General features: G+C 29.0%; 1 protein-coding gene across 6 annotated transcripts in view; it reads right to left on the bottom strand.

Moving 5' to 3' along the window:
- The window catches only part of LOC107065572 (zwei Ig domain protein zig-8), a 285,070-nt gene that overhangs the window by 18,377 nt on the left and 248,881 nt on the right, over positions 1-17,812 (bottom strand). For all 6 annotated transcript variants that reach the window (XM_089177770.1, XM_089177774.1, XM_089177773.1 and 3 more), the window contains one exon: positions 8,556-8,683. In XM_089177770.1, the coding sequence (XP_089033896.1) occupies positions 8,556-8,683 (128 nt within the window). The remainder of the gene's footprint in view (positions 1-8,555; positions 8,684-17,812) is intronic.

The raw sequence follows: 17,812 nt of genomic DNA, 5'->3' as shown, positions 1-17,812 counted from the left end.
TACTTGTTTGTACCATTAATTGTATTTTTTTTTAATCATTTTCTGTTATCTTTTAGTTTAAATAAAAAAGTTAACCTCTTAAATGAATTATTTTACAGAGTTTTAACATATTATTATTTAATGTGCAGTAAGTGTCAGAAGTATTTGTACTCCTAGTGTCACTTTAAAACAATCAATTTCTTTTTTTGCAATACAATATTTCCAAATTCTTATTGACAGATACATATTTTAGGTTAAACTTTTACATTGATATAAATGTTATTGTTAAAAAACATTATAAATAATTTAAAATAATTAAAATTCCGTCTAATGGAAGAATAAGAAAAGAATCTTTGTTAGAGGGCCCAATATGGCGTGCTTAGCGAGGGTATGAGGAGTGGGGAGACGTGAAAAATAGCGCATTGAAATTCTCCAAATGATTGAGGCGCGCATTTTGAATACACTCTAAGAATCTACGATAGTTTCCAAACATACTACTTCATTGAAATGTTATTAACAAATTGATGACTAATTTCATTTCATTTTGAATGATTTAAGAACAATTAATCGAGACTTGTAAAGGATATTAAAAATATGAAGGCAACAATTGTATGCATTCGAAATATGAAGCAAACTGCATTCTAATGAACTTTCTAACTTGTCAAGATCTATGAGTGCTCGAAGGAGAGAAAAAGGAGGACAAAGAAAGAGAGAAAGAGAGAAAGAGAAATGTTGTAGGTTAGTAAACGACACGAAGAGTGACTTCGATCGTTCGCCCTCAGCTTCTCACAAACAGCCCAAGGCTCTTGAAACTCTACTGGTAGCCAACACGCAAACAGTCATAAATATAACACGCCGGTGGGCTCGGCATGCGAACGTTAAAAGCGCCCACTTACATTTGAATGCGAGTCAACGAAATAAAGATTACGCCTTTTTGGAAATGTGTTTACACGAGATAACGTCCTTCGGTTTTATAATTCCCAATGGTTACTCTCTCAAGCATCATGGAGAAAACCAATTTTTTTTTGTTGCAAAATTTTTTTACAAATAATTTTGGTAATTTTCATGTTAAATTGCACGAGAAGTCCTTTTAAAATATTGTATTACGTTAAATATTATTTAAGTATAAGTACATTTTATGAATTATCTCTCTCTCTCTCTCTCTCTCTCTCTGATATGAGTTATATTATTATTCATATTCGTGCACTATGTAAAATATCACGGTTATCAGATTATATTATTATTATAATTATTATTATTATTAATATTATTTATTATTAGAACGAAATTATCAATCTATTAGTTTATCGTATAATATTATTTATTTAATGATAAATTATACGAAAAATATTTCAAATGTACTGTTTGATTTATTGTTGACATAAGTTTAAATGGCAAATGTAATAATTAGAATAAGTAATATTGGTTCTTGTAACACATAGTAAAGTAAATTCACGACGACTGAATGTAAATTCTTTCTTTTTTAGTTTTTTCATTCCAAATGTAAAATATTTGAGGTAGCTTACAATCCTTTAACGTTGGTACATATATACCTAGTGTATATACATAAATGAGGCAATCAAATACAGGCAACATTCTTTTGACCATTAACTGTTTATCTGTGTGAGTATATGTATATGTGTAGATACACACGTACCTATGTATATATATATACGTTTATTTTCTCGTATTCGATCGATCTTGATTCGAAGTTCTCTTCTGTTGTGTCTCCTTGATTTTCTAGAATCTCCAATTCTACTCGATATTCCATGTTCTTGACACTGAGAGTTTGCCTTCGATAATTCCATTTCATTAAGAGAATATGACAACACGAGCACGTGGAAATATTTTTTAAATCAATTTCAATAAGATTATAAAATGATTATTATATTTATTATTTATTCTTATTCATTCTATCGCCTATGTTATTATTATTATTATTACTAATATTATATTGCAGTTATATAAGATGAATGAGATTATATAACTGTATATGAAGTTTATAAATATACAGTTATACACTCTCTCAAATCTAGTCGTACTAACTAACATTTAAAGTACAATTATTCCTACCATTTCCATTACTCACATTACTCCCATTTTCATGATAGAATGTTAAATAATGCATAAGAAGTAGCCCCGATTAGAAGTAATTAACCCAGCTTAGAACATATTATTAACATTCATATATATAAATATAAATATTATAATTGTTTGTTCGATTCATGTTAATATTTTTTATAATTTCAGTTAAATTTAAATGACCGATATATTTATTTTTTTAAATTAGTTTCCGTATCTTTCGAATATTTTTTTATAAAATAACAATATATAATAATTATTACAGTTTATCAGACGTTTTGTTTGAAACATTTGCTGTATATGGTGCAATATAATTTACAAGTTTTATTTAAAAAATTTTTTGATTTCAATTATGGAATATCAATTTGTAAGACGTTACAATTATTATTACTATTATTAATTTTGATTATATTATCGAAACAAGAGGAAAGTTTCATTTTTTTCTGAGAAATCTATAAAATCTTCTTTTTATTCTTGTTCTTAGTATAATAATACGAAGAAAAACCGATTTGGCAAAGTACTAGTTTGACTTTTTTGGCAATCTGGCAATCTTCTACGATTGTCATGTACAAACTAAGATACGTGAAATCATCGTATCTCTTTTAACAATTTTTTAACAGAATTTCTTACTGGAATAAGCTGATTGAAGATTGGTAATGTATCAACGTTTAACAACGATTATATTGATTCAAAGAAAAAAATCGATAAAGAACCTACGACGAGAAAATAAAAGAAGTAATAATAATTTAGATTTTTATAATCAATGTTTTTTACTGTAAGAACAAAATTTGTTGGAGTGCAATCGTTCGAAAGTTCAAACCAATATCAATGACACATATTTTATTTTAAACAATTTTCATATTCGTAAAACTAATTTTTGCAATTTTTACCATTTACAAATTACTTCAACTATTTTTTTCAAAGTCCCATAAGTATTCCAAAGATATTGTAATTAGATATAAACAGTACTAGTTGTTAGAATATATATTATTATTTATAATTTATGGTATTTAATGAATTTTGATAAAAAATAAAGTCATATAAAATACGTGCAAAAGATAAAGGAACGTTAAAAAAATGAAGACCTATAGCTTGTGCATAAGTATGTAATGCAAATGCAGTAAGTGTACACAAACTTTTGGCCAGTAGTTTATGTGTATGTATTATGTATAAATACATATGGATATATATATGGAGGAACGATGTAAACATATTTCGTAGTCAGTTCTTGCTATAAAGTTAAATGTATACGTACAATAACGTTACTCTTGTTGGAAGTGTTTTAGCATGAAAGTCGTGGTAGTTTCATTAATGAAATACGATGTCACCGTGTACTAATAGATAGGATTAGGCGATAGGGGATTATCATGATACGACTGTAAGTGGTTAGGTCGAACGTGATAAGGAGAGAGTATTTCTCACCAAGAAGTGGATCGGTCAATGTTACTGTTCCATTAGGGACACCATTAAAGGGAAAATCCTACGTTGGTATTCTAGTTTTGTTTCTGAACAAGATGAAGATTCGAAACTTATTAGAAGAAACTTTTTTTCTTATAGAACGAGTACGATAACAGAATAAAAAATATTGCCTTGTACAAAAAGTAATTTGAGTTGGATCATATACAATATTGAAATAAATTATTAAATTAAATAAAAATTCAGAAAAATATTTAAGCAAATATCTCGTTTCGATACTTGTACAAAATCTTTTTACATTTTAATTTAAATATCTTCTTAATATATATAAGTTACGTGTCACGTTGTTTGTCCGCAATGGACTCCTAAACTACTGAACTGATTTTAATAAAATTTTTCACACTGTATGCAGTTTCATCCAACTTGAAAGATAGGATAGTTTATATCTAAATTTATAATCGCAATATTATTTTATTGCAAATTATTTGTTTATTAACAAAGAGTCATGATTATCTCTGTTAGTTCGATAAGATTCTAACAGATGACGGTATAAGGTAATACGTTGACTTAAAGACGTGTGTATCGGACTGATTGTGAGCCACAGCAACGCGTGGCGGGGCACCCTTAGTATATTATACGTTTAACTTCAAAATACATATATACATGAAATACATTTAAATGGATTGCTTCAAAAATTCTTAAATGTATTTAATCTGTTAATTTAAATTTTATTTAAAAAAATGTGTAGTAACAATTAAGAAATAAAAAATATACTCGTAAACACACATAACAGAAAGGTATACATATGTAGTTTCAATAAAATTAATCTAAATTATAAAAATGTAACTACTGGATATTTATTGAAATATCAATAGTTTTACGTAACTTAATTTTATTAATATTATAGATAAAATTATAAAGTCGTCTAAGAGAACTTTTGACTAACCATCAAAACTATAATATAATTTTATACGCACGTATGTCTTGTGTTACTAGTGTATGTAGAAATGTGGCATGCAATTTTTTGTACAGTTCGATAGTTTGTGGAAAAAAAGAACAAAGTTAATAGAAATAAAAAAGAGAAACAATTCTTCTAAATCAAATTGTTGTTTATTTTTCCATCGGTTAACGTGAAATGAACGTATGCGAGAAAAAGACAGAAGATCGGCGATCGAAATTCAATCGAAATCAAAGGGATAGAAGTTTATTGGAGCGTAAGGAAGGAATCATCCCCTTTCTATCTCTCTCTCTCTCTCTTTCTCTCTAACGGCCAAGAGAATTCCTTGCGGCTAGAAAATATTTCGCGGTATGGTGGATCGATCGAGAGGCGACCTTATCATATCGCTGGCGATTGCAATTTCGTAACGTTCCCTTGAGACGATTCGAGTTTACTCCTTATCGCCCGATTTTCTACGATCTCTTTTTCTCTCTTTTTTTCCTTCCGATCTTCTTCTTTTACTCTTTTGGCCCTTCCAGCGACATCGTGGCGCCGTCTAACATAAGAACATCTTCTTACCACGATTGCGTCGCCCAAAGGGCATTCTTCTGATTTACTCTCGAAATTCTTTCATCTTTATTTTAATCGAATTCTTTTTCATTATTTTAATGTATAAAATCAGTTGAAATATGTAATATGTATAATGGGATACGTTGTTAGGATAATGCACTTTTTTTGTTATTATTATAGTATACACTAAAGTTTCTTTTTAAAATTGTATACGATTGTACGTTTATTAAATTTTAGCACGAAAATTATTGATATAGTGTATTTAGGATGAAAATAAATTTTCAAATAAATATGTTAGTATACTATAATTACATATTTAACGAGTTTAACTTGAAAGCCTTAGTTATAACAAGTGAATTAAACTTATACGAAAATAATATACATAATAACCGTAAATTAAAATTGTACATGCTAATATAACAATGAGAATCCTTTGCTTGTATTATTATTGTTTAAATGTTTTTAAATATTACAATCAGTTTAATACTTATAAAAAGTTAGACTAATAAAAAGTACATACATTTGTTTAAAAATTATGTATCTATTAATATTTATCAATTTAGATTTGATATTTTATTGAATATAATTATCCAATTCGTAATCATTACTGAACAGAAACTTTAATACAAATGTATGTTTAAACAATCGAAAATGTTAGTATAGTTAATTAGAGTGCTTAAATGATTGTTAATTAATCAAAGAAAATGTATATTGTAGTCTAGAAACACGAAATATAAATTTAACGCACTATCCTCTTCAAAATCCACTGTTAGACTAACAATAAGTCAATATCCTCTATGAAAGTCAGTTGAAATTCTCTTATTGATTGTTGTTTATATACCTTTCCGAAGGCCATAAACGAAAAGAATATTCTATGTATTCATAAAGAATGTTATATATATGTCATATAAATATCAATCAATAAGAGAATTTTAACTACCTTTCATAAAGAATAATAAGACAGTCTAACAGTGACTTTTGAAGAGGATAGTGCGTCAAATTTATATTTCGTGCTTTTAGATAACAATATACGTTTCTTTCGATTAATTAATAATTATTTAAGGTATGTATAATACTTTATTATATTCTAGTAATATTTTAGATTGTTTAAACTAAAATATATTTGTTTTAACGTTTCTGTTTAATCTTATTTGAAATATAATATATTATTAGGTATGTACATATAATAATATAATTAATAATTTAATTTAATTTATATAATTGATACAATATAAATTATAATTATATATAATATTATAAAATAATATAATTTATAATTAATAAATAATATAATTAGAAGTAATAATTTTTAAACCAATTTATTTTTTATTATTCTAACTTAATGAGTATTAAACTGATTTTAATATTTAAAAACATTTAACTAATAATAAAAATAAAGGATAACAAATTGTTATATATATATATATATATACATAAAACCGAATTTTATCTTTGTCACATTAACATATTACATATTACAGTATTTAATGTACGGTCGTTTTATGCACATTATTTTCATATAAGTTTAATCCACTTGTTATAACTAAATTTTACAAGTTAAACTCGCGTTAAATATATAATTAAAGTTTACTAATATATTTATTGTTAAATTATGTTCTTTCTGAATACACTATATTAATATATTTTTTAAGTAAAAATTTATATTTATATCATTATATTTATTTTACTTTCATTCAAAAATATATCAATATCTTATTTAAATTCGTTTAATATACAGGGTGATTTGTAACTGGTGGTACAAGCGAAATGGAGGTAATTCTACATGAAAAAATAAATCGAAAATATGGAATAAAAATTTTTCGTTTGAGCTTTTGTTTTTGAAAAAATCGACTTTGAATTCTTGCAAAGTACGCGTGCACTTGATCATATCTCGTTATAACGGACCTACGAACTTAACTAACGAACGCTAGTACCACCAGTTACAGATCACCCTGTATATTTCTTTTTAATTCATTGAGAAATTATTTACACAGGAAGTATTTACTGATAGGAGTAAGAAAAAGAAAGAGAAAGAATAACAATAATATGATAAAAGAGAGTATCGTTGAACTCTCATTAGATCATTATAGTTTATTACTAATGGCAGCTTTGCGAACAAGTCGTATTAGTTAAAAACTTTTACTGGAGGTATTCGATCAAACATAGAACGAGTGGTTGATAACAAAGAAGAGTAATTATGAGAATTAGAAAGAGAGAGAGAAAGAGAGAAAGAGAGAGAGAGAGAGAGAAAGGATAGAATAAAATAAAAGATGAAATACGAGATTTCTGTCCGAAATGGATTACATTAAACTCTTGAGTAATTAATCAGGCCAGTTCAGGTCATGCGTAATATGAATGATGAAGTTACTTTATTTTACATTAGCTCTTGATTTTATCCTACGTTATTACCAATCGGAGAAAGGAGAAATAGAACATATGGACTTACACAGTAGTGGGCCGGATTTCAACAGTCGGCCTAGTTACCAAATGCAAATACCGTTCCGGTAACTAACCTATGGCGGAAGCATTTCAAGCTGTCCAACATTCCTCTATGACAGGGTAGTATAGTCAGAGTGGCCACTGGCTACTGTCTGTTATCGGAGCCCTTATCGATATGGCTCGAACTACCTCCTAGAGTTACTTCTAATTTCAAAGTGACCTTTTATAAATGCTTATACGATTTTTATTTGTTTTTTTTTGTCTTCTCTCTATTTTTTCCAATTCTTTTACCTTTCTTTTTTTTTTTTATCTCATTTCTCGATGGTTGAATTTGCTTTCTCTCTCTCTCTCTTTTTTTTCTTCTTGCATTCTCTAACCATTTCTCTGGGGAAAGGATAGAGAGTTATCCGAGCTGGAAATACGTTCGAAGCCAGCAGCACACGATGGGGTAGATAGGTGGGTAAGCAGTAATGTCGTCCTACCGTGAAATACGTATCGAATGTCGGCGAGATTTTAATTCCATGTTGATATACGTATATCTCTGCTGTTAACGCGTTAAGATAAATGTATACGTATATTGCTATAATACCGATCATCAAATGTTATTCGATACTATACGGTCGCTGTGTAAACGATATTCCTAAAGGTAAATCTAATGAAATAAAGAATGTTCTATTCTATTTATCATTGTTTTATATATATATATATATATTTCAATATTTCATTTATTATCATGTTCCGTTTATTTCGTTTGACAAGGAGAATATTAATGAATATCTTTCTTTCAATATCTCTCTCTCTCTCTCTCTCTCTCTTATTGTTAGATGTCAACTATTATTGAAATTGCATGAAAATGTTTATAATGAAAATGAAGAGGGAAACGTTTCAAATAACAAAAAGGTAACTCAAGTTAATGTTTAATTGCTTTCTCGCTTAACGTCGACACCGTAGAAGATCTCGTTACTCATAAATTTAACTTTCATTAATCGCTCGTTATCTCAAATTGATGCTGCGTCTTATCAACATGAAGACGTGCTTTGTTGTAAACATTTAGTACTCCTTCCTTTCGTTTTCCTTAATGAACGAAACGATCAAGAGACGAATTTATAAGACGACGATAATTAATACTTACAGCGTTGTTGTGATTCCAGAATATATAAGCTGGGGGTTCTGGACTTTGTAATATAATACATGTGAGGTTGATTGTACTGCCTCTATCGATGTAAAGATCCGGTGCACCGAGAATCTCAGTTTTGGGTTCTGTAAACAAAGGTATATCTAAATTAGAGATAGAATTAAGATCGATAACATCCGTGTGGTTATTTGCTTAATTGTGTTTAGAAATTATGCATCATCTTTGATATATTTATATATATAATATTTATGTAATATTTATATATAATATTTAAGTCATCTAATTGTCTAATGATATAGATGAAATTTTTTTTATTTTTTACCAAATAATTTAAGATCCATTCTGTACCTTTAACTTTTTTCATATTGTATGATATTTACTAAATATTAAATAATAAAAAGATATTTTATAAAAATGAAATAATAAAAATAATAAATATTAATATAAAAGTTAAATATTAAATAAAAATATTATTAAAAATATAAATATATAATTTTAATAAAAAAAAAAATAAATATTAGATAGATGTATATAGGTATATACATATATTCTTATTAATTATAAAATACTATAAATATAAAATATATATATATAGTGAATATTAAATAGGTATATATATATATTTAATACTTATATAAGGTATTTATATATTTATATTATTATATATTTTTATATAAAATAAAAAATATTGTTTATGTAAAATTATTAACAACAAGAGAAGCAAAAACAATTTCTAGATGACCTAATATATCTATAAATCAAATAAAATCAAAACAGAATTGATATTGAGAAAAAACTAGAAAGATAAATAATATCTTAAAAGATAAATTTGAGATATATTTGTTTTAAATATAATATTTCATGTAACAATTTTTCGCAACAAAAAAAAAACATCTACAATGTGATTCACTATTATATAAAATATTAACTTAGAAGTATAAATATATATATATATATGATAGATACTTTTTAAAAGTCGTGTCAGTATTTATATTATCACTGTAACATCAGGTTTGTTTTGCGTTCTTTTATCAGACCGAAAGAGCGATACGCTTGGTCTGACCCTCGTGTACTAAGAAAGAGCACTTTGAGGTGGATCATATAGAGTGTATCCGGTATCACATGCTCAGACTCAGGATAAGGGATAAATGGGTGAGACGAGGGTGAATGGGGAAGAAGTAAAGGATGGAAGGGGGTGGGACGAAAGTAATGTGGCGAAAGTAAACGAAAGCTTTTAAGTGTGTAGAAGTGTATGTACGCATTATTTATGTGTGTGTTCACATGTGTGTATATTTGTGTTGCGTGCATTTGTGTATATATTTTGAATAAGATGAAGAGCAGAAAATAGAAAGAGAGAGAGAGAGAGAGAGAGACAGAGAGAGAGGTCAGAGAGAGGTCAGCTGGTATAGATCGATGTGAATATTTTCCGGACGGCCGCTTTCTGGAGGATTGATCGAAATAACCGGTCAGTGTAGTTTACGGCTTTTGTGCAACGAATAATACTAGAATCCCAACAGTTAACTCTCTTCTTCTTTTTTTCATCTATCATTCTCTCTGTCTCTCTTTCTTTACGATGGATAACTGAACTCCTCGAGTCTCTTTCTATCCCACTTTGCATGCTAGATCAAGATTGGAAATAAGATTCTGATTTTTCAACTACTTCCTTTCCGTTTGTTTTCATTCGACGTAGCTTTTTCGTTAATACTTTATTTCACCTAATATCCGTTTACTTCTATTGAATTTTTTACTTTCCGTTATAATTAATTTTTCAGAATACTTTATGTGTGTGTGTGTGTGTGTGTGTGTGTGATGGTATATGCTTATTTTATTGTTATTGATTTATATAATATTAAAGGATTTAATAGTATTGAATAATTATTAGAAAAATAAGTATAGTTTGATTTTTTGGTTTCTTTTCTTTGAATTTTAATCGAACGATGTTTTAATGACGATAATGACGAGAATCTGAAAAGCGTGATTTTCTGCAAATAATCTTGCAATAATTATTTTAACGAGTGTCATGCATATGTATATATATATATATATATATATATATATATATATATATATATATATATATATAAGCTGTTTAATATATTTTTTCTCTCCTTCTTTAACCCTACGATTTTATTTTTTTCTAGAGATCGTCAATCTCTCTATCCGAATTTCGGATGCTGTGGAATGGCAGCGTCTATGACACACGATCGATAGCTCAGCCACGAATATACGTGAAACGCTTTAACGTGGGTTAACCACGGATGAAAGCTGAGCTTTCGGCATTGGACGGCGATCCTTCAAGTTAAAATCACGTATCGGTTCTCTTTTCCATGATGTGGTAACTCTTTCGAGAGTGCATGGGTAAGAAGAAGAAAAAGAAGAAGAAAATGGAGGAAGGGGTAAAGTAGGAAGATGGAGGAGTAACAGCGGTAAGGGAAAGGAATGAAAACGAGCAAAGCAACGCTTCTTGTAGATCCTCTTCTCGGTTTTTCTACGAGAAGACAGACCCCTCGAGCGTTTGTTTCCACAGACGATCTATATGGATTTGAGTGGGAAGGAAAGAAGGAAAAATATCAAGAAAGAGAAATAGAGAAAGAGATAAGGTAAAAAAAAAGAACAAAGAAAAGGGAACAGTGAGGGGGGGGGGAACGTACTGACAACATTGCAAATATTTACCTTTGGAGATTCTTCGAAGCATTAGGATGTCCAAAAAAAAGAACAAGAAAAAGAAAAAGTGACAAAAAAGAAAACGTATAAATAAAAGTAATCCTCTGGTGATCCAAAAGTTATGTTCTCAAGATTAAAACAGAAGTTACCCCAATTTATTTGTCTATAAATGACTTATTTCAATCAAATTGCGATTGTTTTACTTTCATCTTTTTTTTTTCTTTTGTATTATTTTTTTTTTAGATAGGTATTTTTGTTTTCGTGTGTTTTAATATCATAAGGTAGATATAATATAAATACATATAAATGTGATATTTACAACGCGTTTCCTTTTTTTCTTTTTTTTTCTTATTTTTTTTTTTTTTTTTGGCACAAGCATAAACATAGAACGAAAAGTTTCACGTTTCTCTTGTTAAATGTATTTGTTTTTCTCGTATAAAATTCTGCTTCCGTTTTTTTCAACTTCGTTTCTCTTTAATTAAAATATTTGATAATACGGCAAAAGGTAGGAAAAGAAGAAAGAAAGAAAGAAAGATAGAACAAAAAACACATAGACGGATGAAATGCATCAGATCTTTTTATGTAATATTTTTAATCTATTTGATCTGCTGTCAATGATATCATTTTTTTTTTGTTTTTCTTTTTTTTTTTTTATTACACTCATATTTCTTTCTCTGTTCATTTGTACATCTAATAGACGAGAATGTGATTGCGAGAGAGAGAGAGAGAGAGAGAGAGAGAGAAATAATCTGACAAATAACGATACCACTAGAAGTCGATATTTATCGTGCTTCGTACGCAATAGAAAAAAAAATCTGTTATCGTTAAAATGGGGGGGGGGGAGGGTTGTTGGGGGATAAATAAAAGGGAAATGGTATGGTTTAGTTTATATAGTGAAATATAGATTTTCCTTTCTATGGAACACCCTTTTCGTTAGGGGGGCTTGAGTTTAAGGCCGTTATCGATGTTGAATTTTACGATCCGTTGAACGACTTCCGCATGAGTTTTTACAGAGTACATCCTACGACATTTGCCGTAGTTCATTTATAAAAAAAAAAAGAAAAGAAAGAAAGAAAGAGAGAAAATGATTAAATGATTTTAATTGCTATACGGTGGAAAAAATGGAGAGTTGAATCGTCGAATAACCACGAGTCCCTTTTTACTCTTTTCCTTTTTTTACTTCTAACATTAAAAGTCTCATCCGTCTTCTGAAGACCGTCCTGGTTATCTCGTTATTTGTTTTAAGAAGAAATCCAATAAACTTTCAGTTCTTTTCAATCCAAAGTATTGGTAATACAATTATTATGGTAACACTGTTGGTAGACTTTAATGAAAAAATAGTGTTGATAGATTTTTATAATATTATATAATATTACTTGTTTTCTTCTTCATAATAATATTATAATTATTATATATATATATATTAATTATTTTGCATATATATTTATTAAAAATATTAGATTATATATAAAAAAAATCAAATTAAATATAAAATTAAAATAATGTTAAAACTAATATTAAAATTAAATTAATATTAAAAGAAAATATATAAAATTAAATATATATATTAATAATATTACAATTATACATTTATTATAATTACATAATATTACAATTATACATAAAATCAAAATTTTAAACTTACTCTTTTTAAACTTATTAAAATAACGATTAATGTTACACCGAGTTACTTATTTGTTCAGGATAAATTGAACATTTCGAAGTTTTTTATCGGTGTGTTAAATAAAAAAAATAAAGTAATAGGAATGAGAATAAAGAATGGAATAAAGATAGATAGATAGAGATAGAAAAGTAAAAAAAGAATCGGATAATAGTAGAAGAGATAGAATTGTAGTCGGTATCTCTGTTCAATCGACTCGTTGATCATGGAAGAATGCCTATTGGAGTATTCCTCTCTATTCTCTCTCTCTCTCTCTCTCTCTCTCTCTCCTTCTACAGATTCACCATCACTTGCTTCTTCCTCTCTCTCTCTCTCTCTCTCTCTCTCTTACGAATTGGATGCTCGGAGACGGCTTTGTGCTTACGGCTGCTATTTGACGAGGAGTCCACAAAGCATATTCGCAAGCGACGCTGTTGACACTCGACCTAAATAAAGCAGCTTATGTGTACGATCATGTGTACTCTTCTACTACTGTCTTGCACATGCGCGAATACAAAGGTGAAAGAAAGAGACGTGTGTATGTGGTGTGTGTGTGTGAGAGAGAGAGAGAGAGAGAGAGGAAGGACGACAAAGATATCCACATTTATTTATACGATACTATTTAGGGTATCTTCGTAGCAACATCTCGGACGAAGGAAATTGTAAATTGCGTTAGATTCGAATTCTACCTATACCCTTGAATGGTAGGAGACTCGATTCGAATACTGACATTCTACCATTCTACGTTGAAGATGATAGGGGTTGTACGAGTTTTCCTCTTCGAGATGCAAACGAAGATTCCAATCGTTTGAAGTGAAAGTGTGGAAGCTGAGAGTTACTGTGCGAACTATAGAATGCTGCTAGTGTCTTTGTATTAGTTCTTTCATCTCTGTGTTAGTATATGTGAGCTTCAATCTGTGAACCTGACACACTTTTTTCTTTTTCTCTTTTTCTCTCTTTCTATTTCCTTCTTTTTTTTTTCTTCCACCCAATCCGCTTGTCCTAGTCTGTTTCCCTTTCCCTCATCCTTAACTCACGAGAGAATCATTCCGCTCTAATTTCCATTCTTCGTAATTACTAACATCATTCGTGATCCTTTCCCCGTGGATTAATCATTTTTATACTCTGTGGTCCACTTTTATGGGTAGTACGGCCTCATATTCTGGAAAAAGTTAATCTACGAGTGTATCGAATAAATATTTGTCGATTATATTTCAAGCTACCTGTTTTCAAATAATTCAACCTGCTCTCTCTCTCTCTCTCTCTCTCTCTCTCTCTCTCTCTCTCTCTCTCTCTCTCATATGAATATCATTATTTAATCGCAAATACTGTTAGGCAAATTATATTAAATATTATATAGATAAGAAAAATTGGTTAGTGACATTTTTGAATCGATTTATTCATATTGGGAATTTGAAAAGCTGAAAAAAGTAATAAATTGTGACGCTATACTTTTTTAAACAATAACCCATAACTATTGATTCATATTTTGAAACGAAAAGCAAAAAAACAATACTTTAATTCTATTAACAAACAAATATTGATTTTTTTCTTTCGTTATTTATGTTCTCAACAAAGAGACTTTTGGGATACCTTTTTTTTTATAGGTATATGAATACCTATTTTTTTTTTTTAATGTAATTAATAAGAAAAAAGGGACAAAGCGCAAACAAAAAATTGACAAGAGCGGTGAAAAAAAAAATGTCTTCATGTTTCATTGTAAAATAACGATTGATTCAAACAATGTCACTATAATCCTCGAACCTTCTCATTCTTTCTAATCCGGAACTCTTGAACATGTATCCTCTTACCCATTATTGGCAGGCAACAGGAAAATAAATAAAAGTTTTTCACTCGGTGACTAAGCGAGGGATGACGTTTGTCGGTTCAACCATCCTGTAAATCCTTTTTCAAGGGATAAAGCCGACTTTGTCACGTCGTTAAGAGCCTTTTTCGCTTTTACGTCCGGTCCTGTTATCCTATTTAACTGCCGAACTTTTACGAGAGAGAGAGCTATGAGAAGTATCGTTATCGTGCTGAGTCACGCGACAAAAAAGAACAACTTCATCTTCTTTTTCTTATATGTTTTTTTTTTTTATTTCCTTTCAGAAGATACAAAACAATCATTTATTTGTATATAAATAAAAAAGGACGGCTCACGAGTCTTCTTTGACAATCATAGTAATTGATTTGATCAGTGGCAGTATTTTGTTGTCAATATGATTAATTGTTATTTAAAATAATAATTTCAAAAGTCATTGTTTCGTCTAATTTTTGTTAATTAAATTTGTTTATAATAATAATAATTATTTTTATCAAAAAATTTGTCTATTGATAAATAATATTTGTATATTTGATTATCTTTTTCAAATTTATATTCTTATCTGGAAAATTGAAAATGATAATTGTGAGTTTTACGAAGTATCGTCAATCGGAATTTATTATCACGTTTTTGAGATAACATTTTAGATTCGTTGTAGGTGAAAACATCTGTAAAATGAGGGTTGTCATCCTTTTCTTTTGATTCTTTTTTCTTTTCATTTTTTTTCTCTTATGCTACACCAAACATGTTACATATCTAGTAGGGAACGTTTAAGGGTTAGAAAAGCTAAAAAAAAAAAAAAAGAAAGAGTGCATGTGGATGGTATATAAACAGGATGCTTTTTCGTTCCTTGTATTACGCTTGTTTACTTACTCTACTAGGTGGAAAAAGAAAGGCCAGAGGAATTTTCTCTGAGCTACGACCAAGTTACCTAGATTTCGGACTCGTTGTTCTGGTATTTTTAAAGCTTCCACAGAGGCGTGATGTTACGCCGAGAAGATAAAGAAACGTAAAAGGGGTAAAAGAGGTAAGGAGATTCAAACGAGCTTAAGAAAGGTTTGTTATTCTTTCGCTGTTATCTTAAAAAGAAAAAAAAACTTCGATTAATCATAATGAAAATAAACTAACATGTGAAAAGTTTGAAAAGTTCTTAAGTTAATAATATTTATGTTATTGAAATATTTGTTTGTACAAAATTATCAAACAGATCGAAATATTAATTAACTGGTATTTAAACTATTAGTTAATTCTAACGTAATAAGTATAACTGACACTTTAACAAGTAGTTTGAAAACATGATTAGATCTATCCACTTAATTAATCATATAATGTATTCAAAGGAATGTCCGATGTCTATGGTTTTGCAGTAAAGTATTTGAGTATGTTGAGGTGTACTCCGAAATAACGTCTACTTGGAAAGTTAATGTTCACCATTTCGAGTTGAAAGTACTCTCTCTCTCTCTCTCTCTCTTCTCGTTATTGAACCTCATAGACGTCCACACACATAATATATATGTATAGTTTTCTTTAGGAATGGTAAGACGACGACGACGACGACGACGACGAAGACGACAACGACAACGTAAAGTTTCATTCTAAGCTCAGGAAGCTTTTCTTTGTAGCAAGTTGAGAAGGAACTTGCGAGCTAACCACCAAGTTGAACTGTCTCACTTCGTGCACCACTTAAAGGAGAGTCCTTTAAGCTCAGGATGACACACGTATGGAGACGTGTTACGTTGAATCTTGAACTAAAGAAACAGAGAGAGAGAGAGAGAGAGAGAGAGAGAGAGAGAGGAGAGTTTTGTACGAAAAGAACTTCTTCTAGTCGTCGTCGTCGTCATCGTCCAAGAATCCGTCTAAGTAAATGCACACCCGATGAAAAGGAATGTCCGATGAAAGTACACCGATAAGTCGAGAGTTCGTGACTCTGCTGACACGAGTCTACTACCTCGTCTAAGCGAAGTATTTCATGGATTTTCCTTCCTAACTCGTAAGATAGAACTGAAAGCATTTGAGAAGATGGAAGACTTTCAAGCTCTATGTTTATTTCAACGATTCACAACAATACTGACATTTTTGATGTCATTATTTTTATTATCTTATCTACATCAACATCTACTACACAATATCAAAAAAGGGTAAAAAATAAATCATTTTACTTTAATCAATCATTTTTTTCTAAAATAATTTATTAATAATTCAGTATATAACATTTATTAATATAATCGTATTATTATATTTAATAACACAGTAATATAATATTAGTAAACAGTATTATAATATTTAGTAATATTCTTCAATGAATATTTGTTAATAAAATTATTATACATTATGTAATAGTAATATTGATAATTCTGTATTTTTCTTTATTTTTCGTTTTTCTTTTCTTTTGTTTTCTATTCCATAAGTACGTCAATAATAAATTAACGTAGGTATACTTTTTATCTTCGTTTTTCATTCGTGTAGGCACATGAGAACTTTACTTTCTTATCAGCAACACGACTCATCTTCTAGTCGTTAGGCATTCTTCCCAGACTCCTTTACCTCTAGTAGTACTTTTCTCTCCCTTTCTTCTCTTTCTCTCTCACACTCTCTTCAACTATGCAGTCTCAGTTCTCGTCGTTTTGTAAGAAACGTTATCTTTCTTTCCCTCGTATTCCTATTTACTTATCTACCTACGTAACATGTACGTGTAGACTCATATAATTGTACGTACGTGGACATGTTATGTCAAAAAGAAAAGAACAAAAATGAAATGTTAACTAAAAACGAACGTATCTATTCATTTTTATTATTTTTTCAATCGTGCTTTACAAAATATTCGCTTTATTTTTCATCGTTCTTAAATATCGTTAAAATATTACTGCAATTCTTAGATAAAAGTCTTTAAGATGAATATATTCAGTTTTATAATACTTATCCCGTAGTTTTTTTTTCTTTTTCTTTTTACTTTTATTTTGCTTTCTTATTTTCTTTCAAAGAAACTTAAAAAGAGTTTCTTAAGTAGTATCGTATCATTTTGAAAGATTAGCACGTTTGTTAAACTTTCGTCGTTATTTCTTTTAGTTAAAAAAAATATTTAATATTAAACAAACTTTTTTGCAAATT

This window comes from Polistes dominula, unplaced genomic scaffold, assembly GCF_049000335.1.
Source record: "Polistes dominula isolate Pdom_NZ unplaced genomic scaffold, Pdom_raw_medaka contig_24, whole genome shotgun sequence".
NCBI lineage: Eukaryota > Metazoa > Arthropoda > Insecta > Hymenoptera > Vespidae > Polistes > Polistes dominula.
This window is presented reverse-complemented; position numbering and strand designations above follow the sequence as displayed.